Source organism: Tasmannia lanceolata, unplaced genomic scaffold, assembly GCF_043159265.1.
Source record: "Tasmannia lanceolata isolate RefF3 unplaced genomic scaffold, GAP_Taslan_0.1 ptg000037l, whole genome shotgun sequence".
In the NCBI taxonomy this organism is placed as follows: Eukaryota; Viridiplantae; Streptophyta; class Magnoliopsida; order Canellales; family Winteraceae; genus Tasmannia; species Tasmannia lanceolata.
This window is the reverse complement of record NW_027518714.1, coordinates 4,274,529-4,299,760: the sequence shown is the minus strand read 5'-3', so window position 1 is coordinate 4,299,760 and position 25,232 is coordinate 4,274,529. Positions and strand designations below refer to the sequence as shown.

At 41.1% G+C, this 25,232-nt stretch overlaps 2 protein-coding genes across 2 annotated transcripts in view; one reads left to right on the top strand and one right to left on the bottom strand.

The window, feature by feature from the left end:
* Positions 1-4,435: 4,435 nt before the first annotated feature.
* Positions 4,436-7,197, top strand: LOC143861743 (uncharacterized). The gene is made up of 6 exons (XM_077372635.1): positions 4,436-4,888; positions 5,016-5,553; positions 5,861-5,962; positions 6,237-6,400; positions 6,502-6,664; positions 6,765-7,197. The coding sequence occupies exons 2-6, from the start codon at positions 5,059-5,061 to the stop codon at positions 6,918-6,920; spliced, it is 1,080 nt and encodes a 359-aa protein (XP_077228750.1). The 5' UTR covers positions 4,436-4,888; positions 5,016-5,058; the 3' UTR covers positions 6,921-7,197.
* A 2,958-nt stretch (positions 7,198-10,155) lies between these two features.
* The window catches only part of LOC143860158 (sodium/calcium exchanger NCL1-like), a 35,114-nt gene continuing 20,037 nt past the window's right edge, over positions 10,156-25,232 (bottom strand). Inside the window, exon 7 of the mRNA XM_077370699.1 lies at positions 10,156-10,582. Coding sequence (XP_077226814.1) covers positions 10,334-10,582 — 249 coding nt within the window. The 3' untranslated portion in view covers positions 10,156-10,333. The remainder of the gene's footprint in view (positions 10,583-25,232) is intronic.

Below are 25,232 nucleotides of genomic sequence, written 5' to 3'. Positions count from 1 at the left end.
AGTTCATAAAGCCGAGCTGAGCTTTAAAGCTCAAATTATGTTCGTTATATTACTATATATTAACTAAACGAGCTGAACCCGAACCCAACCAAGCTCGAGCATGGCTCGGCTCGGCTCATTAAAAGCTCAGCTTGGGCTCATTAGTTTACTAAACGAGCCGAGCCGAGCTCGAGCTCATTAGTTTACTAAACAAGCCGAGCCGAGCTCGAGCTTTGTTGAATTTTGGCGAGCCGAACACGAGCCCCTAGTATAAAGCTCGTCATGAACACGAGCCGAAGCTCAAACTAAGTGAGCCGAACCCGAACACACCAAAAGTCAGCCGGCTCGGCTCATTTGCAACCCTAGGATAAATGTGTCTTCATAACATTTTATCATGAGAAACGATCCACTCGATGGATGGGGCATCAGCACCTAATTGGTAGGGAAAGTATGGGACCCACTAAGCCTAGATCTCATGAGGTGACACAAATGGCCTTGGTCCCATGTAGAGTGGATGTGTGATAGGTATGACAGATCAGGTGGGTAGGATCATCCTATCAACGAGGAGGGGACAGCAGAAATGGGCTAAACTTGTGATCGCTGGTCAGAGATCGGATCACTTCCAAGCGGCACAAATGGGCCCAAAAAGTAGATGTTGAAAAAGATCTTAACGTCCATCATCTTTTTGGCATTTTCTTAGCTCGATCTAACTAGAACATCAGGCCCATCCGTAAGTCAATTTTAGAAGGATTTTTTAAGGTAGGTGACCTAGGGATCTTTATTTATTTTTCTATTATTCCTTTGTATATATTTTATTATTCTAAAATTCTTCTATAATAAATAAAGAGGATCTCTGCTCGGATGCAGCCATCTATGTATCCATCTAGAATATCTTTGGCATCGATATCTTAGGCTCATGCAAGGTCCCCACCATCTTCTTGTAGCTGCCTAATCAAATTGGCAAGGTTCATTAATTACCTGCCTAGCATGGGTTCTTGCCACTGAATGGCTATGTCAAATCACTCACATTAGATGAATACTAGAAATATTCCCTAAGGATGGAAATGATGCCATGGGGACCAACCTTTTGGTGACTAGTAGCAAAAATGGTACTCACATCAGGTATACTTGGTCCTAGTTAAGAAAAGTTTCTTATAACTTTAATTTTCAAACCTACCTTTTAATGGAACAATATCTATTTGTAGGGGAGCTACCACATTCTACAAATGGGGGTTCATTTAAACCAAATGGCTGGTTTTATTAACAGCTCATGGTTTTTCATGGCTTGCAGCTTTCTACCACAAACTTTTAAGAGCTTTAATTTCTACCACAGCTATTTGGGTTCTGAGGATTTGCTAGGAAGGCTTCCAAGTTGCTATAACAAGAAGGTCCCTAATGCGTTTCCCTCATGATATGGTTGTCTCATTCAGGGCAACTCACATGAAATGTCTCCACCATTTCCAAGGTAAAAACTTAGGGAAAATAGTATCATACAGTATAATTGTTGTTGCACCTTCACAAAGTTTGCAAAAAAAAAAAACCCAAAATATACATAATACTATAAGATTTCCAGCTTTCTATTCTTCTCTTCTTCTTTTTCTGCCTTTCGCTCTCTAGAGTTGGTTAAAGTGTAAAGTATATATACCGTATAGTCTATATAGCGAAAGGTATTTCGCGCTGGTCTGATGCCACCTCGTGAATAAAGACAAAAGTTGTTGTCTCCATTCACGAGGTGGCTGGTCTGACATGCTACAGACCAGCTGTAAAATGCCTTTTGCGACGGACCCTAGCAAATCCCATATTTTAAAATAGCATATCCACGTTATTGCTTGGCTACCTATGATTTGTAATGGGAGATGATGGTGGCACTCCCTTGTTTTGATAATGGCACTCATCTATTTGATTTAAGAGTCTCTGATCAGTTGTTAGATGATGTTACAATCCACAAAACTCTACGAACAACCAATTAGAAAACATGTAACTATGAGAGGTGTGTCATTGTCAAAATTATTTCTTCTTCTTCTTCTTGTTTTTTGAAATTACAGGGCACAAAGAAAGAGCTAGTAGAAGGGGGGGGGGGGGGTTGTCAGTCATGTTAAGTGCGAATGATAAATGAGGCAATAGTACGTAATTGGTATGGAAAATGTGGGCACCACTAAGCGTAGATCTCATGAGGTGACACAAATGGCCATAGTCCCATGCAGACTGGATGTCTGATAGGCAGGGGAGGAGGCACATATAGCATGAGGGGGCCATGCCCCCCACACCCAATGACTTGTGAAATCCCTTTTATGGTCAACTGTAGAACATTCATGCTTAGCTAGTTTAGTGGCCATGGCTCCCCGAATGACCAATGCCCAATCCCGATAGGACGGACTGGACATGTAGAGTTGAGTGTCAACGCAAAAGCCGTATAACAAATATATAAAACTATTTATTTAAGTGTATTTTTTTGGTAAAAACATCTAAAAGAGAAGTGAGGTTCGGTCCCGAACTGAACGATCTACTCTTGTTGTGAGGCTTCGCCGACTGAGAACACGTGCCTCGCCGCTCTAATAGCTCCGAATAAATTAAATACATTCATCGATAGAAACAACAGAAAGTGAATATTCCACCGAAAAGTTTTCTTTTAGTTCAAAAAGTATATGTTAAAAAAAGATCCAACGGAGCATTTCTCTTTAATATTAGCTCTAACAAAAGAATTAGGTCCACCAGTGTATCAATTTAAGAAGGATGTTTTTAAGGTTGATGACCTAGGGATCTTTATTTATTTTCCCCTTATTCCTTTGTCTTATATCTTATTCTTCTAAATTTCTTCTATAATAAATAAAGAGGATCTTTGCCCGGATGCAGCCATCTAAGCGAATCTTTGGCATCGATATCTTACGATGAGGATGACCAAAAAGGTGTGGCCTTCATACTTCGAGCACAAAACTACATATCCAACGGGCCGGTGGGGCCCATGAGCACGTGACAGGTCCTAACTCCCCATTTGCAATCTTTGACTTAAGTGGAGGGGGGTCTAGTGGTGGTCCCATCTCTCCAAGAAGATCTTTTATCTTTCATTATAAGGTTCATCAATAATTGGTTTTGGGGTGTGGGCCCCTCAAGGAAATCACAGTACATCTTGCCCAACAAGATATAACAAAAGAAAGATAGTCTGATAGCATCCTCCATACTCCTAGGTGTTATAAACGGATCCACTTTCCTCCCTTCAAATCTAGGATGCTCTATCAAAATCTGTATCTAAGTGAGATATGATCCATAAAAATTTCGGACCATAGGATACGGATCCAAAATGAAGTCTAGAAGCCATGCCCAAATCCTATTCAATAATGTTTAGATTCATTTTTGATACATAGGACCGTCTGAATCCATTAACATCCCCTATACGCTTGTTTATGCCAACCAACGTCTTGGGTCGATGGGCCCACCAATTTTTATCATAAAATTCACTGTTCAAAGTATCCAACTATCTTATAGAAGGGACGTAGGCAACCCATTGGAATCCATTTTTGCCATATGTAACGTACACTATTCTTTGGTGTATAGTCAACATCCACTAAAGCACTATACATCCAAGGATCTCAAGAATCATGGTATTAGTAGTTGTCCACATGCCATTTCATTATCACGAAAGAGACGTGATATATTAGCCCCCTTTTTCTTCCCTGAGCCACCCCTCTAGTGTATATTTTACTATTCTTTTGACACCAGAAGATGGTGGTTGGTGAGTAATGGTGAGCAAGGGAAGAAAAGGGGGCGAAAATATAATATCCCCTCATGAAAACCTTTCCTCGAATGTACGTTGGATGATTGATTATACACTAAATAATTGTGTATGACTTTCATTTGAAAAGTACATTTATATTGTGTGACCATTTCCTTATCAAAGCACAATACTGCAACAGATGTTTGGTCAGTTTAAGGAAAGAAACTGAAAGTTTCATTTTCATCTGCTCGGTCTCCTAAAATTCCCAATAAAAAAATGGTGTATATCAGCTCCAACAAAAAACCAAGTTAGATGGTGATGGGGCCCACCGGACATAACTAAATCTGTGTACAGGTGGGACCCAATGACCCATATGTCATCATCTCTTACTACCATCAGTAAATATCTTTTATTCGTTTTGATTTTATTTGGATTTCGTTTGATTTTGGTTGGTGAATTTAAATTTTAATTTTTTTTTTTGTATTAATAGGTTTTAATTTGATTCGGCTGCATACAAATTATGGCCCAGTGTATAAATGGCTTGGATTATTCAGAAAGTGGGTCCGACTTGTAGTCATGAGGGCCTACACATGGCCACATGGGCACTGAAAGCTGTGAACTATGGCTGCTTTTTCAGAAAGAGGTAAAGATGCGTTTATTTTTACAAATAGAAATGAGGGTTTGTTTCTCAGTCAGAGTCTTCGCATTTATAAATAGAAATTTTGCAGAATTATCAGAACCAGTAGAGGAAAATAGTAAAGAAAAAGTTGGAAGAGAGAGAGAGAGAGAGAGAGAGAGAGAGGCTGCATGAAACCCACATGTCCTCTCGTATTGCATGAGTAAAATATCTTTGATTTGATTTGATTTGATTTGGGTTTTCATTCGATTTTAGTTGGTGGGTTTTTAGTGTTTTATTCTTTTTGGATGTTATATTTTATGGTTGCTGGATTTGTGGAGTTGAAGGTGGAAAAAGATCTATAGAGTCGGTCTAGAGAAAAAAGAGGGAGAGAGAGAGAGAGGATTTGGGCGAGAAAAGTGAAGGGAAAAGATTCGATAAGTGCTTGGATTTGCGTGGTTTGAAACGGTTTTATGGAGCTTCTGATCTGCCTCTCAAACAAAGCAAATGGGGAGAAAAATCTGCTTCTCTCAGATTCTCCATGAGAATTTGGAGTTTCTGGATTTTCTATAGATTACACGGTTTTGCAAAATCTTAGTTTGTTTTTTTTTTTTTTTTTTTTTATATTGGGGTTCCATTTGGGTTGTTTTTAGTTTTTCCATGAGACTGATTTTGTTTGGGTTTTTTTGTTTGGATTTTGTTGGGTAGATGGCACTTCTTGTTTTTGTATTGATAGAACATTATAGAAAGAATGGCTGAGGAAGAACAGCAAAATCAAAGATCTAACAAGAAGCCCAAACAAAAGAAGATCCCACAAAGAGGTCTTGGGGTTGCTCAGCTTGAAAAGATTAGATTGGAAGAACAAAAAAAGAATGCCTCTACCTCTTTGATCTCATTTCCTCCACATTCTCCAATCCCTTTTCCTCCACAATCTCCAACAGATCTGGTTTCTTCTAATTCTCTATTTAAGTCCTCCATTTCAATCTCGAATTTCGAGCTTTTAAGCCCACCTCTTCCTCCTCCTCCTCCTCCACCACCACCTCCTTCTCCGCCTTATTCGCAGGAAATTGGTTTGGGTTTCATGCCGCCTCCTGTATTATGGAATCCCTTGGATTTCAATCATGATTGGGAGGGGCGAAAATTCGATACATTTCGCCCTCCTTTCCACAATGATTCATCCTCCTCATCAAATCCTGTTTGGCGCCCTCCTGTTTTTTTACAGAGAAAACAGGAGCCCTATCCAGTGGTATGCTGATTGATTGAATTTTTTTTTCTCTCTATTAGTTCATGTTTGGATTGCATGAAAAACATTTCTGACTGAATTTTTTTCTCATTTCCACAATTTAGAGGGCAAGAATATCATTATCAGCACGGTAAAAATTGAATAAGATTGGTTCAAGTTGTACTTTTTCATGTTTAAATAAAGTAGGTGATTTTGGAAATATTTTTTTCTTTCCAAACGTTTCCAGAAAAATTCTTGCAATCCAAACAGGGTCTTAGTGTATTTTATTATTAAGAGAAATCAAATGAGAGAGGCTTGTTGTTTTTTGCAGATGAATTTTTCTACATCATCTGGAGTTAATCTCCAGAGAGAGCCCCCTTCAAACCAAAGCTATTATAGCAATTCAACAAGATCATGGCCTCAGGAAGAGAGGGTATGTATCAATGTCTGTCAAGATTACTCTGTGAATGCTGTTCCTTCTTTACATAGGATGATATAATTTAGTTGGGTTCATGAATTAAAGTAGAAAATGATTTCTGATTGTGGGTTTGGTTAGAATGCAGTATAGATGCTTGGCATGAGACTATGTATCAATGTCTGTCTGTCTAGATTACTCTGTAAATGATTGTTCCATAAAATTTAGTTGAGTTTATGAATTAAAACAGAAAATGCTTTCTGATTGTGGATTTGGTTAGAATGTAGTATAGATGGTTGGCATGAAGCGCCCTTGGCCCTTTGCTCTCGATGATCCTCCGGCCAACACCTTCCACTACAAATTCCCACCATTCGTGCCCCCATCTCACAGATATGAGGAATTATCATCTTCGTTTGACGCATTCAAAATGGATTCAAAAAACCCAATCTTATTCAGGTAACTTTAGTTTTTTGTAAACTTGTTCTCTAATTTTATTTGAGAGATAACTTGTTTTCTTATTTTCCATTTTATTTGCTCATTTTGTTGCTCTCCCACAGAGAGGGTCGTTCCAATTCAAGCACTATTCCTTCCAGCTCTAATACATATCAAGCTGATGACATTAACCCCACCAAGGAAAATGAATGTATGGATGAATGTTTTCTCACCCTGGCTCCCCCAGCTACCACATCAAATCTAAAACCAGAGCTACCACCCTTCCAAGTAAGATCAAAGAAAATGAAACCAGCTTTCCATCCCACATTTCAAGTCTAATGATGTTGATTTTGATCTGTTCTTTTATGTGTATTTTCATTTGATCCAGGGAAGCATGAAAGTTGAATTTCTCAGAACCAGTGCTTCGGGACCACCACAACCCTTTTACAGTTTCTTGCCAGTGGGACCCACCAGTCATACAGCCAACTCTAGTGACCAGAGGGGGGAAGGCTCTGAGAGTGTTGATCTGAATTTAAAACTGTGAAAAGCCTGTGTGTCTCTCCTCTTGGGCCCTCAATGAAAGTAAGATCCTTTCTGATTCAGTGTCTCAGAGGGGCAGATCTGTGTGGAGGATTTGCAGGATACAATGAGCTCAGATATCTGAATCGGCCCATGTGAGTAGAAAGAGATAGAAACAAAAGATTGTAGGTGTCTTTTTTAGCTTTAAAAGAAACTGTTTTGTTTTTGCAGTCTTGTTACTTGAATGATGAATTGGAAAATACAAAGCCATGCAGAGCAAGATAAATGCACTTTGTCTTCTATTGCTTTTTGTGGGCTCCATGTGTTGGCCGTCTTGTGTCCCGGTGTATACCATGATTCATGACAAAAAAATAAAACTACCTACATCTTGAAGAGAGAGAGAGAGAGAGAGAGAGAGAGAGAGAGAGAGAGAGAGAGAGGCTTTCTAAAATCTAATGAACGCACAGACGCACAGTACTACTAAGTTTGCTTATTCATATAGTCTGTGACAAATGCAAAGTGAAAGTGGTTTGTAGTTGGAGCTCTAATCATTTATATTGAGGGGCTGCATTTTATATTAGATATTAGAGAGTTTTTATATAGATGGAGGCTAAATTTTATATGAGATATTCGAGAGTTTTTATATAGATGGAGACCCGACCCGAGATTTATCATGGGTAGGGCCGGGTTTGGGAATCGTGGGTTTTCCGAAAAAAATACCCGACCCGAGTTGCAGCCCTATCATTTTCTAACAAGGTACTCTCTTATATCACTCGGTTTTTATAAAGTAATAAAAATAAGACACTATAAATTATCGGCAGTTGGTTCTTGGTCTAAGCAATAAGATATAAGAGATTATGAATTTATGGAACATTAATTATTACCGCGTCAATTGTATTCTCATTACCCAAGTAGTAATTATCCCATCTCCAATCAATTAACCCACTATTCCATCTACCCAACATTAACTCTCTTCAGTAGTATTTTAAGACACCAATGCGGGCCAAAATGCGGTCAAAGCAAATCCTAGTCAATAAGGCACCACAATTTAATACTCGATTTATGCGGTCATAACTTGAGAGAATCAACGAAATTTTGATTGACATTGTAGGATAAAACACAGATTTGAACTAAAATGCGGCTAAAGTAAAAGTCAGTTGGCTTAGGGGAGTCTATGGTGATGCGGGGAGTTTCGAAACTATGCTTTCTAGACCAACCGTTGATTGATCCCCCACCATTCATCTGATTCGCCTCATAATAAAAGTAACGGGGCTGTTCTTCACGGGGATAGAATCCCTGGATAAGCTGCTTCTGGAATTGGTGACCCTACTTCGTTAATTTTATGTTGACTAGTCGGTATTGGCTACGCTGCCTCTATAAGTATGCCCAACCTATTGAGGTGCTTCTCTACATGTGAACTGAGACGAGCAAACCTGTTCAAGGATAAGATAAACCCCAGCTTGCCAACCCCATAATTGTCTATGATATTGTACAATGCACATGATTTCTATGCTGAATTGCTGATACAGCAAAATGTTGAATCCAAGGCCCTGTTTGTTATGTATTTAGAGAACCGATTGTGAGTACAAAATTGATTATTGGACTCAAAATTAAACAGGGTCTTGAACTTGGACTCACAATCGGTTTTCAAAATTCAAAATAGGGTCCTAGAGTTCCTAGGATTGTTTTCCAATGATATTCAGCCATGTTAATAAAACTAAAACTATATAAGCTCTTACCGTTCTACTGTTGGAATACTAATTCAAATAGGAAGCAGTGTTATGGGCCCCACCCAAGTCGTTTACTTTTTTAGTATTTCTGTTGAAGTAGGTTCTAGTTCTATTAGCTTTGGGAAACGAGATGAAACGTGTGGCTGTTTTGACCGACACCAACATCTATATCAAGATGTGTCTGCTAGTTGTTTCACAAGAGGGTGATTGAATAAAATAAATAAAAAAGTGCCGTTTTCTTCTTATCTACACTGAAGCCTCCTCTCTTAATTCTTGTTCTCTTTATTTTCAATTCTTAAAATTCCTACATCTACATAGCTTTTCCTCTTTGTTTATCCTTCATTATTGAGCTTAGACGTGCCAAAGCTAGCCCAAGGTTTCCCCTACCCAGAACAAACCAAGATGGGCATGCTTTGTCGCCCATAAAATTAGGCACTTCCACCCATGTAAGTTCAGTACTGGAGAAGGCCTATCATTTGTCAAAACCTCCTCCTCGTCGCCCAAGTAAATGAAAGCCCACCTATAGAAAGGGCTCTGCCCTCTTCCGATGATTAAATGGAAGAGAAGTGATTCGGGAATGCAGCTCCTTCGTCTACTTATAAAAGACTCAGAGTCAGAAACCATCGATTTTCTTATTGTGTCTTTTGTAAGCACGTGAATCTCACCCATCTTTTCGACCAGTTATCATTGAATTAACTCTTGAACTGTGGGAGAGAATACAAGCCATTTTCACCACTGTAGACCTCACCTTGGTTGATGCAATGCCGAGAAATTGTGATGAGGATAATAAGTATCCGATCAAGATCCATAAAATAATAAAAAACATGAATATACATCTATTCAAATTGAGTGACCATTAAATGAATTTAATGGTATGATTTGGTTTTTGAACTACAACCTATCTAAGTTGGAACATATCATGTGAATGGTTCATCTTAATCAAGGTGTATTGTATTTGCTAGAAAGCATGGTAATTCAATGAATCAAGAATGCCTATGACCATTCCAAATATATACCAAAAACCCATCTGCAAGGGTGCCCCATTGGATCCTCCTCAGGTAACCGCATTTATCTTCCTGTAAATTTTCATTTCTTTGTGCCATCATAAATGCGGTAGGATGACATGGATCCAATGGGCACCCTTGACTTGAGTTGCAGCCCTAGCCAGCTGCAACCAAATCACGCTTTCGTTGTGTGTGTGTGCGTGTGTGTGTGTGTGGGGGGGGGGGGGGGCGGGGCGGGGGGCATGTACCTTGAAAATGAGTTACCACGCAGAGAAGGACGATTTCAGGGCTATTGGCAAATTATTTATACCTGGATAGTCTCGCTCAGTAAAGGGTTGAAGATTTGTTAGATCATGATAGTCTCCGCACCCTTGTGCATTTGTGCGTGTTTTGGTTTTTGTACTAGTTTTGGTTCATGTTCCCTAGACTGAGGAAGCTGAATATCAGGTTCGCATGTTACAGGTTTGACTCCACAGCAAGCCACAAATACAGGAAAAAAAAAAACACAATTAGTTTATTAACAAGGTGATGGAAAAGATGCCCAGGTTTTACTACTTCGGAAAATAAAAATCATACATAACGATAGATAAGATTAGGTAACATCTCAAGCCAAAGATTCTCATGCTAAAAATGTATGAGGAAATAGAAGGAAAAGAAAATTTCTGCACTCTGGACTCACCATCACCCTCTATCATTTCAAGAGTTTACGACCACCCAAAAACATAGTCAAGGACATAAACCAGCGCTAGCGAGAATGGGTAGAGCAAGAATGCTATGAAACATGTCCAAAGCGAGAACGTGGTGCGGAAGCTACCAAATAAACCCATTACAATGGAGACGATAAGAATGACCAGCACTTCGGCCGAGAAGTCCCATGTCAAGTCTCGCGCGTAAACAAGGGCCAAGAACACGGCCAAACAAAGGATATTGTTCATGGTCACTGCACCGTAGATCTGCCGCAGCAACAAAAAATATAAAGCTCAGATGGCATTCCTTTAGTTAGTGAATTTGTATAGTGAGTATACATGCTGATTATAAATATTTTCTACTGGCTCTACGTGTTTGTATCACTATCTCTAGTTAGTTGCAGCATGGAGAGATCAAGAGTGACAAGGAAATCAATGAAACACCACTCAAAGATCTGAGAGATCGTGAGTGAGAAGGAAATAACTCGGCTTATAGCAAAGGAGTTGGCTACCGCCATCGTATAGCTGAAAACTTTTTTTTTTAAAAGTAAACATGTAGATCTTTACAAATATCAGAAATTTCATTTAGAAAATATGAGAGAATCTCCACGGTCCGTAATGCCCAACCAATCGTGTTCAACTAATCCCCTTCAATGCCTAGAGATCTACCTAAATCCTTTTTAAAAATGCATAGCCCGAGCAAGAGTGCCCTTGCCTCGGTGTCGGCCAAATCACCAAAACAAGAAAAAGGATACATGCTCAGATTCACATATCTTACAACCTACACAATATTTTGTTAGGGGCAATTTGCCCTTGGTTTAGCCACCTCAAGGTAATATGACTGGTTTGAGGAGCATCTTAAATGATAACTAGAAAACATATTCATGTGGGACCAAGACATGTTTTGAGAAAAATGGGAGGTCCTTTGTTATCTTGCTTGGAATAGATCCATAAAAAATCCTAATGATTATTTCACCCTCTCACTACATTCATTGCCTATAGTGAAGGTGAAACTTTTTGCTGTGTGGCTCGTCTGTCTAATTCTTCAATTTATAGAAGATAACATTTATGGATGCATAGACGTTATTGCTCATTGATCCAAGGATTGCAAACTCCAAACAGATGGGGCAATAAGAGGAAAAAGAGAAATTACACCAGCCTAGAGAATAAATTAATAACAATTAAAGACAAAGAAGAATAAATTAAGCATTGAGATCATTAGGCACTAGTATAACCACTAGGCAGCAGGCAGACCCTTATCAAGTATGCAGATTTTTTTTAAGGACCATATCTGGATAAGTAATGTTGCAGCCAAGCACTTTATATACCAAGTATGCTCTACAAGAACGCCGAGCACTGTACATACCAAGTATGTTCTACAAGAAAGTGAAGACAAAATAAAGGTAAGGAGTTTTGAACAAGTGTATTGTCACTTCCATTGAAGTATTGGAGTTAATAAACATGGTATATCAAAGAGTCCATAAGTTACAATCAGCTCCACTCAGTCTCAAATCATCAAAAAATGACTTGGACTGTACTGAGACTTTTTTAGGGTAGGTAAAATGGGATTGAACCTACGAAATGTACTGAGACTTGATGTAGGCCAAACAAGTTGAACAGGAAACCAGTGAACTGACCCAGACAGGAAAAGATGATGGACTAATTAATATCCATCTTGCTCTATATTATTATTTTTCTTGAAAGATGACGAAATTTTATTAAAGGAACTAATCCCCATGACTGAGGTGGACAAATACAAAATAACTACGAAGAAAAGAAGAAAAAGGCAATACAAAAGATATCCCAAAGTATGGCAGGGATAATCAAAGGAAAACAGAACTTAAGAGGACCCCGGCTCATATGGCCTGATCTGTCAGCTGGATCGACTTCCTGATCAGCCTAGAGAGTGCATGAGCATCTTCCTCCGAGTAAGTTGTCTGCAAAACATAGTTGAACACAACCCAATGACCCTCCAGAATGTCGATCTCCTCAATGGCATCCGCCAGTCTCAGAGATATCTAGTATGTTTGGCAGACAACTAACTGTCACCCACATGATCACGTTGCGAGAGTCTCCCTCTATCATCGTCTGCTCTAGCTATGAGAGATCCAAAAACTTAACTCCATGTAGAATCGCCTGGACCTCAGCTTTGTTTGAATCTTTAATTTCGACTGGACCCAAGAAAATCCAACTCGTAGATCCATCATCTCTTCCCAGAAGACCCTTGACACCTGCCCACCCTGGGTTGCCGAGGCTTGAACCATTGAAATTTAATTTCAATTTCCCTAGAGAGGAGGCTCCCACTTGGGCCACGGGCCCTCCGTGTGACACATCTACTCATTCTAGTTTTCCTCCCAAGCTCTATAGAATGAAGCTAGTGGAATTCCACAGAAGAAAGGAACAATGGTTGCCCACCAAATTACGGTCAAGAAAATTTTCCTTTGTAAACACTAAACAACAAACACCATTTGAGGTACCTTTAAAAAGTCTCACGTTTCTTTCTTTCCAAACCAGCCAAAGGACGACAACAAAAAAACAACCTTGCCTCTAGGAGACCAGGGGGTAAAGGCCCACGACTCAATGTGATATGCAATGTGTCCATGGAGAACCCAAAAACTCTGAATAGGTCAAAAAATGCGGTTCCTCTAGGAGGCCAGGCTAATATGCTGACCCCATATTAGTCTACTTTGAAACCTCCAATGACCTTGTCCAACATTCTACTCAAACCTCAGCCAGGATAGTGAATAGGAAGGGGGGGAAAGAGAGGGTCACCCTGACAAAGGACCTTGAAATTTTAAAGTAAGCCACAAGGAGATCTATGGACCCAAATCGAGCACCACGTAGAGGATATGCACTTCATCATCGATCCCTCCACTTGCAACCGAATCCCATTCGACTCATGGTGGCATCAATGCACTTCCATTCCACTCTTTTTCCTTCTTTTTTTTTGAAAAGTGACATATTTCATTAATATTAAGATAGCAATCGGGACCAGTAGTCCCATCCTGCATTACAAAATATTAATGAGGACTGGACCGACATGCCGGCACCAGTCCAAAGTAAACATAACCTTGACATTAGAATATATACATCCCTGTACTGCACAAAAAGCTGTAATCTTTTCATTGTCTTTTGACCACAAAATATATACCATCTATTCATGATTAAGCCACCACTCACTACTAACCAGCACCTTGGAACCTCAAAACGTCATCTTGAAAGACTGGGAAGTAGATAATATTGCCCCCTTTAAACTCTGCACTTCGAAGCTCCTACTCCCCCCAGGAAGGACCTAGCTAAAATGACCAGACATAGCGAAGCAAAAGAACAAATCTCTCAAGCTACTACAATTAAAAGTGAATTCTGGCTATTTCGCAATCGGCAACTACTAGTCCATAAATCCTGGGGCAGAACGTTCTTCATAACCCTTAAACCGGAACATTGAAGCTTTGGCTCGCATAGCCTCCTAAAAAAAACATCGAATCCAACCTAAACTAGCCTAAAATCAATCTTCTTAGCTCACTGAACTAAAACATTTTACCCTGTAATTCCTTCTTCTAAGTCCTTTTATCAGTTTCCTTCTTCTTTTCCTCATTTTACCTTTTCTATTCCTTTTTCTCTAATCCTTCCATCCTTTCATTTTTTTTTTCTTTTTCTTTTTCCTCTCTTCCTCTATTTTTCCTCTCTTTTTGTTTCCTCCCTTCTTTTTTTCTTTTTGCTTCCACGGGGCCAGAAGACATATCATTCAGGGCTATTACCGTCGGTCCCCTTAATCTTCGTCTCCTTACCATCTTCTCTGTACTCCTTCAAAGCCCTAATAGCCATATCACGGAACAGGTTTTTTGTTGCTTCAAAGTTGTCATCAAAACCAATTCCAAAGACATCTCCTACCGCCAAGAGCTCATCCATTTCTTCACGAGGGAGAACAGTATCCTCTTCGGAATCCAAGAAGACTAAAGGGCTAGAATCCTCCTCCAATCTATTCACCTCCTCACTGTGGACCCCGATCCGAGAGGGGCGGGGGACGGGCCCCCACACGCGAGTCTCTCAGGATCATCCACCTGAATGGAGAGCTCTACCAAGAAACTCTCGAAAAAAGTACCCCTCACAGCATGAGTGGCGATACAAAGGTGAGATACCTCTCGATTCGGGGACTAGCCCAGATTCGAGGCGTACCTTAAACAAATAAGAGTCGTCATCCAAGGAAGTGGGCCAAGGATCCCATACTATGCTCTGTTGCAACGGATAACCAGAGATATAAAAGAAGGTTCGTGCCTGGTTACGAATTCGGAAGGTCCCAACAGCACCTCATCCGCCCAAGTGCAAGCACCTGGTCTCTTATGCCATTTACTTAATAATTTTGAAGAGTTTTGGGCGAAAGTCATATGAAATGGGAACGAATATCTCCGAGAAGACGTCTATCTAATCATGCATGTCTCGGAGATGATTAATAAGCACACACAAAATAAATGAAAGTAGTGTCGCCTAAGAATTGCTAGGTTATGAGTGTCATACCTAATTGGTGTATAAGTTCTGGTGTGCAAACACATGCATGCTACAGCTAAAGGTATAGGATCTGTACATGAAAGTAAGAAAACACAGCAAAACACACAACATAATTCAATTCTATACATGACTGGACAAGATGAATCCTAAAACTCTAATGCGACTTGACTCGGACCAAGATGGCCGTCCATCCTAGCTGCTCTACGTATCCCGGCCTCGGGAAGAATCGGAGTCAACGTAGTTCGATGACCTATTCTAAACTACGATGCCTAACAATCTAGAACCGCTATCCTAGACTCGATCCACTAGACTCGATTGATTTTTAAAGCTTTTTGCACGATTGCTTAAGTTCAGGTGAATTGTAATTTTCAGGACTCTCTATATGCCCTAACTAATGCAAGTTGGTTAGCCTTAAGCTAATGCAGGTGGACCCTATATCCTATGTATATCTAGGCTGTGCATCCTAATGAAAACCATGGGCTGACTATATGCTTCCTAGTCTAGCCATCGGTTCGACTAAGTGTCTAATCGATCAACTTGAGGCCTCCTAACTCTAGGGACACTCACCCGACAGGACACACCATATCAATACAAATCAGGACAGACTCCTAACTCTAAAACACCTCAAATATCTAGGACAGACTCCTAACTCTAGGGGAAGATCTTTTTGAAAAGGTTTTGAAGATTTTTATATTTTTGAAAGGTTTGAAATGTTTATTTTTAAAGGTTTGGCTGGACCTGGGACGTGGCTCCCAAGCTCCACTACGTACCCTGTTGAAAGGGATCAAGCCAACGTAGTTCGGAATAGAATTTCCTAACTATTCTGAATGACTCAAGATTTTTAAGATTTTTGGATTTTGAAATGTTTTTGTTATTTTTGACACAAGAGGACAGAATCCTATCATCATAAGGGCAGGACAAGACTCCTGATATCCCGCAAAGGTCGGACAGCATCCTATGCTTTGCGGGGGAATGAAAAAGAATAACAACTCTGCAAGGGTTGGACAGCATCATATACCTTGCAGGAGCGGATAAGAAATCACATGACTTGACGAGAGGTTGGAAAAAATCCTAACCCCTATGATGATATGATAGACTCCTGAAAGACGGACTCTCTAGCTAAGGACAGAGATCCTATGCTAAAGGACTGACTCCTATACGAAAGGACTGACTCTTAATGCAAAAAACCTAAAAGGGCAGTGCCAATGAGACTAGGCTAGTCTCCTAAAAGAAGAGGAGATAAGAAGGGTGCTAGTGAGACTAGGCTGGTCTCCTAAACACATAGATGGGCTCCATTGCCCTTGCAAAGACAAGATGGGGTACGGTTTTTAACAGACCAAGTCGGTCTTTAACCTAAAGGAGATGTTCTATTTGAGACTTGGGTAGTCTCCTATGTATGACTCGCTAATGAGACAAAGCTTGTCTTCGAAAGGTATGATTTTCTCTGCACGAGACATAGCTTGTCTCCCTAACCAGGGGCTCTAGATGACTCTTTCATCGCCCTTGCAATGATAAGGCTCCTAATGTTTTAAAGGTATTCAAAAGATGGAGCAAGTTTTAAAACAAAAGGAGGGGAGTGCTATTCAAACTGTGCAAGTCCCCCGGCTTGGGCTAGCGCCTTCATCGCCCTTGTTAAAATGAAACTTCTTTCCTATAATTTCAATGAAAGCACATTACTTGCATCAATAATCTCAAAGTCCAACACAAAAACCACCAAAGAGAAAGTCAAGCCCTATAACACTCATTCACACATAAGCATTTTTGGAGTATCCACAATAGAAACTATCAGCTCAAAATAAGAGTATGGGAAAGATTAACTAAGTCATTTCAAAATATATCCTGAGGATAACTTCATTTGAAAACAAGCAAGCCTTTATGAAACTTAACAAATATAGCTCTAAACTAACTTTAAAAACAAAAGGAATTAGATGACTCATACATCTATGGTAACACAGCATAAACTCACAATCTTAAGATGTGGGTATCACTATACTAAAATGAACAGAGCAAGGGAAAATAGTATTTTTTTTTAAAAGTAAGAAAGCTTTGGAGCACACTTCAAAAATTATGAACTTAAAACAAATTATACTGACTTGACAGAATGCTTTATTGACATCCCCTTCCTAACACTATAAACATCAAATCTTAAAGACTATAGCAAAATTATAAGAAAAATAAAATGGAAAATTAGAGAGTACTTACCTGAAGAAGATACTTGCCAGAAATATTTGATGATGATTTTGATAAAAAAAACTTGGATTGTAGCTCGGTCAAAGCTCCAGTGATATCTGAAAAAAATGATGAATAGCCTCCTTTCCTCTTTTAATTTCTTCAATTTTACTCAAATTTCTACTCCCAGCTCTCCTTTAATTCTCAGATCTGAGCTCCGGTTCAGCCTTCAATTCTACGTTCATTACACGGCAAAGTATCTTTGACAGGAGATTGTAAACAGGCATCTGCCGGTCAACGATCTGATTCGTGGACGCCTCAACCTGTTCTATATGCCCCTGAGGAAAGTAGAAAACTCTCTCACTTACTCGAGGAACTGTCACGAGCAGTCCGGCACAAGTATGCCAGAGCTCTGTATAGAGAGAGTCCTCGGAATCTTTTCCGGCAGCCGGAGAAGCTGAAATCCGGCACGGCGGCTCCGGAACGGCCTTCCTTGCGATTCCGCCATCGTTTGGCTCGCTACAACCGAAAGAGAAACTCTCTCCTCTTCCACTACAACTATTCCCCTTCACAGAAACCTCGGAAGAAGCCATAACTCACAAAATCCTCAACAGATCTCACATCTGCACCTCCTCCTTCCGATTTTTCCTAAAGAAATCCGAACTCTTACTCGCTCTAAAAGGTAAAAATCCAAAAAGAAAGCCAAGAAAACGATACTCAAACCAAATCTGACCCTAAACCAGCTCGAAGCACCAAAATCAAATAGAAAGGAAGATGAAAAAGTCCAAACTCCCTGAAACCTCCGTCCGCAGTGATTCTCCTCTCAAATCCGAAACCCTAACACTCCGAACACAAAAAACCAGTGGAACCGAAGATCAGAGAGTGTCAATTCGTCGACATCTCCTCTCAACACGTTCCTGAAATCCTCCGCTCTAAAATCTTCCGCTATTTCCCCCAAAAATACCTCGAATCCGAAGCCCTAACGATCCAAAAACAAAAATCCAGTAGAATCGAAGATCAGAGAGCCTCGATTCGTCGAAATCTCCTCTGAATACGTTCTCTAAACCCTAGCTCTAGAATCCGAGATTTTTTTCACAAAGAACAAGGTGCCGATCTATCCATTTCCTCGCTCTCTCTCTCTCTTTCACCCTCTCAAATCTAAGAATGAGTTTCTTTTCCTCTTTTTCTTTTTTTTTTTACATATAGCAAAGGAGCGAGATTCTGAGGCCTCTGTACGTGAGATGAGAGCTTCATTGGACGGATTTTTCTCTTTAAGAAGAGCTCGTCAGCAGAAATCATAGATCCGGAAGCCTTAGATCCAGCAGTAGAGAAAAGAGCTTGCCGGAGCTTTGGCAATCCCACCGGAAAAGGTTGATCGGAGAAGATGAACGGGAGAGATAACTTGCGAGATCTGCTTTCTCTCTCAAAACTGAGAGCTTCTCTCTCTAGATTAGGTTAAGAAAAACTAAAAATCTTTTTAAAATGATGGTTATATTGCTATTTATAGGCAGAAGGGGAAGTTGATATTGGCACTTCTAGTTGTGATGAGCGCGCGGTTGCGCGAAAAAGTGATAGACGAGCGGTTCTGTCGTGTCCTATTCGGACCACGATCTGCACCGCTCCGGATAATTCACCCCCCTTCTGCGCATTTACCCTACAGCAATGCCTCGGCCTGTTCGCTAGGCCAACGCGCTCAGATTTCGACGAAATTTTACAGGGACCTTGCTGGGACCCTAACCTACCTTGAGGTGAAATTAGGATTTTTAAAACATTGGTTTGGTTAGGTTTTGCTCAAACATGAGAGGTTTAGGGTACGGTCAAAATGGGGTGTCTACACTCACTCATCCGCTTGCGAATCTCAGAGCTAACTTCCCTGTCAAAGGTGTCTCGGAACACCAAGGAGACTTCATTCGAGGAGCCTAATAACTTCTCTAGTTGTTCAATCTCTGCCACCTTATTATCTTCCCAACGATGACGACGTGCAAGTCGCTCTTCTTCCAAGGCCTTCTGGAAAAAATCCATCTTATAGATTTGAACAAAAACTTCTTTTGGATCAGACATGCCTGAAATCTAGAAAAAGCTTTCCTTGTTAGCCATAGCTTCCCGTATGAATTGCTTCCACTGATTCTTCAAGATAGACATATAGATTTCCTTAGGCATAGGACATTCTTTAGATGCCAGAATCTCATCATACTATAATTCTCGGAGGAACTGAAGGTCGCCAATCTCGAACGGGGTTACCTCCTGAGAACAAGGAAGAGATGGAGCAGGAGAATCCATAGAGGAGGTAAGAGGGCGGAAAGGTTTATCAAAATCTTTAAGGAGAGTTTTAAACTTGGACACAAGATTTTTCGGAGCCTCTCTCTTATAAGAACCCAGAAGGTTTCTTTTGAAGAGAAACAAACCGCCCTTTGTTGCCAATAAATATTTGTTCTCGATATTCATCCCTCGCCCCTGCAGACCTTTTCAGGGCTTATCGCTTGTAATGATGGCACCACTCCTAAGCGATCGACTATTGGTATTCCTTGATGAACTTTTTGGGATTATCTTATTTTTCTTCCGTCTGAAAAAATGATTTTTGATTTTAACGACTTCTCTACTGACACGGGGTGAAGGTTACTGTCAAATACATCCTTTCTAACGCCTTTCCCTGATGGAATACTAGATTTAGCTTTTGAGTACTACTGGCCTGATTTTTCCTTGGGATTGACCAAAATCCCATTCGGTGATGAGACAGGACCAATCGCTACATCTGTCTGAGCAATTATTCCTGAGGTGGAAGAAAATTCAAATTCCGGAGTAGGTATACCAACCGGATCTTTCCCAGTGGAATTGACAAAAATACCCTGAGAGGCAACCGGAAAGGGCCCAGCCGGAAGCGGAACTTCCACCGGAGATGAGTCGACCGGATCGCCTTCCTCCGAGACCACAGGTGGCCTTTCCTCCAGAGAAACATTGATGGATTTAAAGGCTCTTCCACCAACCTAACTCCAATTGGGAAAATCATGGAGTCTACCGTGATATTAATGAAAGATGGCAAACAATTCCATAAGGGAGTTAAAACTTTGACGGTGGCAAATTCCATACAATGCTCGTGACTACCCGACAATTGCGAATCCAAAGTCTGACCAAAGTGCTGACCCAGCTTCTCCACCGCTGATAGGGACCATGCATGAAGGGGGATATTAAAGAATCTAAGATTCACAGATCTTGCACCCGTATTCAAAATCGGAGACCAAGATTGGAGAGACAAGAGATAACCTCCGAAAGCATCACCCCCCAGACGTAGAATAGAGGTAGGATGACGCTGGGAATCGAAGGGGAAAACACCGATAAAGGGCTCAAACAATAGGGCTTGCTTAGCTGTGGCAGAGCCCAATGATTTTTAGCCCAAGTCCAGATTTCTTCCAGGAGTGCTTTATTTCTCAGGGTACCAATCAAGCAATTTTTCAGAAAATTCTTCCTTTCGCTAATCACTTCACTAGAGATAGATATTGCGGGATTGCCTTCCCTAGAGGGTTCCGGAATGATTTGGGGCAACTTCGGTATCCATACTTGTCCTGAAGCTGTCTTTCTACCGAAATCAGTGGGTTTCCTATTCTTCGGCTCCAGACATTTTCTACAAATGCATCTATGGTCAAAATAATTGTAGCTACACTTTGAACATCTCCAATCAGTAGGAGGTGAAACAAACTGCTTTCCATGAGCAAAGCCATTTCTGAGGTCAAGACGGCGAGTCAATAGATCCACATCTTCTTGGCTTCCGATTGATCGAGGGAAAGATCTGGGAGGGCGCCACGAGAGGGCATCTCTATTTTCCCTTTGGCCCAAAACTATCAAGGAGCTCCGACAACAACTGTTAAAAACCCCGATCGAGGAGAAAACTTCGTGGCTCGAATATCCGCTATCGAGTAAATCCAGAATCGTCAGGGATGCCCAATCCAGGTTAGCACCACAAATACAGTGATTGGAGCCAGAGTCGAAGTCCACCTGAGGGTTTAAACGACGACGGCTAAAAAAATCTCGAACTGACATCTTTTTTCAACGGAGTTCACCCATTTGACTTATGATTCTCCATGCTCTTTGAAGAATCTTCCATTCCACTCTGTCATGGGCATTTTCCACGTCCACCTTACAAAGTATTTCCGGCTTGCCAACTCTATGGTAACATCCAATGCATTTATTAGTGTAGACATCCCATTTTGACCGGACCCTAAAGTGCTCGAAATTGATTAAAGTTCCCAAAACCCAAGTTTCAAAACCGAATTCAGAGTCAATTTCAAATTCTCAAAATCGATCTCAAAATTTCTAAAAAAAATAAATCTAGTCCTGAGTGCGAAAGAGCCTGAAAAATCCAAAGTTCCCTCGTTTACATAAAAAAATATTTTTGAAAAACCCGAAAACAGGTACTGACATCCTTTTTCTTCATTCAATGTTGAAGGAGCGTGGCTTATCGAGGCGGAGATGTTCTCATGTCAGTTCCCATCTACTTTTAACCCAAAAGAGAAAGGGTGAGCTGGGGGAGTGCGTTTACCAAAAAAATGGTTGTTCTCGCCATTTTCTTAGTTAAACAAGACTAGAAGGGGGTTTATTTTTGGACAAGGGATGTGTGCCGATACCAATCCCTTTGTCCTAAAAGAGAAATGATATATTTGCCCCTCCCCTCCCCTTTGCCTAGCCACCCTCCATATGAGGAGAGAGTAGTGATAAATACACTGGTAGGGCTGCCCATGGGAGAAAAGGAGGCTAAATATATCATTTTCCTCTGAATAAAACCCGTGAACTAGGGTTTCCAAAGGGGGGCTTCTTGATTGAGGAGGAGCCGCATAGAAATTACAGAGGGAGGGAGAGCGGGAGCTGCAACGGGAGAGCCGAGCTCCATCTCACCCGATCCCCGCCTCCATCTTCTCTACTAACCCTCAAAACCCTCTTCTTCATCTCCTTCTTCAAACCCATCCCCATCTCCGGCCGCCTCCATCGAAGCCACACCCATCCACCATCGACCACTTTCTTCCCATCTGCCACCCCCTTTCAACCTCCGGCAAACCCATTGATTCCGGCAAGCTTGCCGGAATCCGATCAAACCCACTAGCCATCATCTTCTCCCACCTCCTCCAACCGATCCTCATCTCAGCCGCACCCCTACACCTCCATCTTCCATCACCCAAACCACCCAAACCCTCTCAACCACCATCAATTATCCCCTAAACCCACTTCATCTTTTTCCCAAACCCATCTGCAGAGAGAGAGAGAGAGAGAGAGAGAGGAAGAAGAAGAAGAAAAACCCACCGGAGCTCCGGCCATCTCCCTCATCTTTCCGGCGGACCACCATCTCCTTTATCTTCTTCTTTTATTTTTATTTTATTTTTATTTTTCTTCTCAAAAACCCACACCCACCTCCTCCATCTTCTTCTCCACCGGAGCTTCACCATCAAACCCACCTCCGACGACTATCTCCGGCCGGCCACCTCCGCAACCCCATCTTCTCCATTTCAAACCCAAAACCCCTTTCTCTGCAATTTGCCACCGACCAACCACCATCTTCTACCTCTGTAACCCACAGCCGAAACCCATCAAATCCGACCATCTCCACCCATTTCTGCAACTCCGGCCGGCCACCTCCATTAAATCCGATCAAACCCCCTCTAGAAACCCATTTCTATCTCTTAGACCCATCTCCACCCCATTCTGGCCGCAACCTCCACGGAATCCGGCCATCATCTCCAACATCTAGGCCATTCATCTTCACCAACAGCAGCCACACCCACCATTTCTTGGTTCCGAGCACCCCAGCACCAATACCCCTTAATTCCGGCCCAGAATCCAACCATCCTCCCGCCGGTCAAGCATCACAGTTGCTTCACTCCTCCATCTTCAACATTAAACCCTCCATTTGCAGCCTCCTTACCCCCATCTAGCAAATCCTTTCCTTCCACCATTATCACCTACCTGTAAACCCTTTTTCTCCTTCATTTTCCCTCATTCCACGTGGTTCGGATGTGAGAGGAAGGATATAAAAAAAAAAAGGGGTTTGTCTATAAGGTTTCAAGGTTTGCAGGAGAGGAGGAAGAGTAGTGACCGGTTTTTCTTGCTAATCTTGGTCGGATCTTCATCATGCAAGCGAGTTTTCATCTTTTTTTTTTAGCCAGCATCTCGACTCTAATCCCTTTTCCTCTGCAATTCCCATGAGAATCATCATCTCCGGCGAGATCCTATTGAAATCTGGACATTCCCGTGATCCGCAATCACTGCCATTGATCCCAGAATTGCGGCATCTCTCCGGATTGCGAATCATCAGTGTAAGTAATTTTCCTTTTCATTTCTAATTTTGGGTTCAAGACTAGTGGTTGGTTCTTGCTCTAATCCGCTTGGTTGAATGGTGCCTGTTGTATGATTTGGTTTCAATATGATGTGTTTTGGACTTTGAATATTAGGGTATTGTTATGATGATCAATTGTCATTTCTTATAGTATGAATTAGGGGCTTTGTCCTTCGAAAATTTTGTTAAATACCTGTGTTTGGTCATTGAATGCCCTGATTGTTTGCTCTCAAAATAATGTGAATTTGCGCTGAAAGATCATTAAATAGGGGCCTTCCCTTTCATGAAATCCCTCCTAGCCGCCCTCTAGGTCATATCTTATCATGGCCCCTAATTCTCGATGTGCAGTGCTGGGAGTTATCCAAGTGTTTCACCAAGCCTCTTTCGTCTCTCCTGCAGATTTCGCTCTAGCATTCAGGGTCTTTGTGAGATTTCTGGGGTCTTCATTTACCTTTGGTTCCTTAAAATTTCTGGGGTCATCCCTATCTTTCGAGGCCTATTTCAGTTCTTCGAGACATATCCTTTACATGCTCCTCAGGATTTTCTTTGTATTTCAGGATCCTATCGATTTTGGGAGCGCATATTGTCGGGTCAGGCGATGACGGAATGTTCTTGAGCCAGCCCCTTGCCCTTCTTATCATTTTCCCCCATCTTAGGGCCTTCGCAGGGTTTGAGGGGTTTTCTTTCTTTTTCGGGACTATTCTTTGCGCGTTCCTCGGGATCCTTTTCGAGTTTCTGGATTCCATCGATTTTGGGAACACTTCTCTTGGGTTTGGCAACGATGGAACGTTTCTTGAGCCAACCTCTTCCCTTCCTGCCTTAGAGTTTTCGCAGGTTAAGGGATTCTCTCCTTCTAGAGTGTTTAACTAGTTAGGACCCTCTCTCAGTGACTGATCGTTTAATAGATCTTCTTATAGAGTTTTTATCTGTCCCTTAGGGTTAGAAGCTTTTCATCTATCTTTTGTTTAGGGTTTTCCCTCGCGGGTTAGATATCGTCTCCTTTGGAGATTGATTAGGGCTCGTTAGTTTTGTTTTCGTCTCTTCGAGATTGTTCTTCTCTTTAGGATTTTAGTTCCTTCGTTTGTCTTCTTTCCCCTTAGGCTTTAGGGATCCCGTTTCCCTCTAAAATTACTCTACCGCGATATGGTGGGTAAGGAGGCTCTTCTATCGGATCCCCTTTAGCTGAAGGGTGTTAACACACTTTTTAATCGTCAAAAATATAAAAGCACTTCAAAAAACATTTGAAAACCTTAAAAAAATATATATAAAGTGTTTCTTTTAGAAGCGTAGTTTGGGAGTTCGTTTCGAACTACGTTGGCTTGATCCTCTTCCACGAGGTACGTAGTGCAGCTTGGGATCTTTATCCCAAGTCCAGCCAAACTTTGTAAATAAATCTTTTAAACCTTTTAAAAAATATAAAAATCTTTCAAAACGTTGTTTTCAACAAGATCTTCCTCTAGAGTTAGGAGTTTGTCCTAGAATGAGAGTTTTAGAGTTAGGGGTTTGTCTTTGGTTTTAGTCTTTGATTTGTTATGTGCTTGTTACGTTTGTTTTAGAGTTAAGAGTTTCGTCCTGGGTGTGTTGTTTGCTTGTTGTGTGTTTTGTTTGTGTTTGTGTTAGAGTTAGGAGTCTGTTGTGCGTCCGTCCGGTCAGTTGGCGATTCACATCGCCGACTGATGACTAAGTCTAAGATGCGTTAGTGATCCCATTGTTTTCCTTAGGAAGCTCAGCCTAGTTACACATAGGTTGTAGGAACCACCTGCATTAGCTTAGGGCTAACCCGCATTTAGCTAGGGCATATAGGGTGTCCTAAAATCCACAATTCACTGGAATTTAAATAATCGTACAATAAACTTTAAGAACTAGTCCGGTTTTTTAGATCGAGTCTAAGATAGAGGTCTAGGTGTCTTAGGCATCATAGTT

Bases quoted from the DNA above. Each gene is read 5' to 3' on its own strand.
- LOC143861743 (XM_077372635.1), top strand. From the start codon at position 5,059: ATGGCTGAGGAAGAACAGCAAAATCAAAGATCTAACAAGAAGCCCAAA. The intron at 5,554-5,860 runs GTATGCTGATTG...TGTTTTTTGCAG, and splicing joins AACAGGAGCCCTATCCAGTG to ATGAATTTTTCTACATCATC. The intron at 6,665-6,764 runs GTAAGATCAAAG...CATTTGATCCAG, and splicing joins CAGAGCTACCACCCTTCCAA to GGAAGCATGAAAGTTGAATT.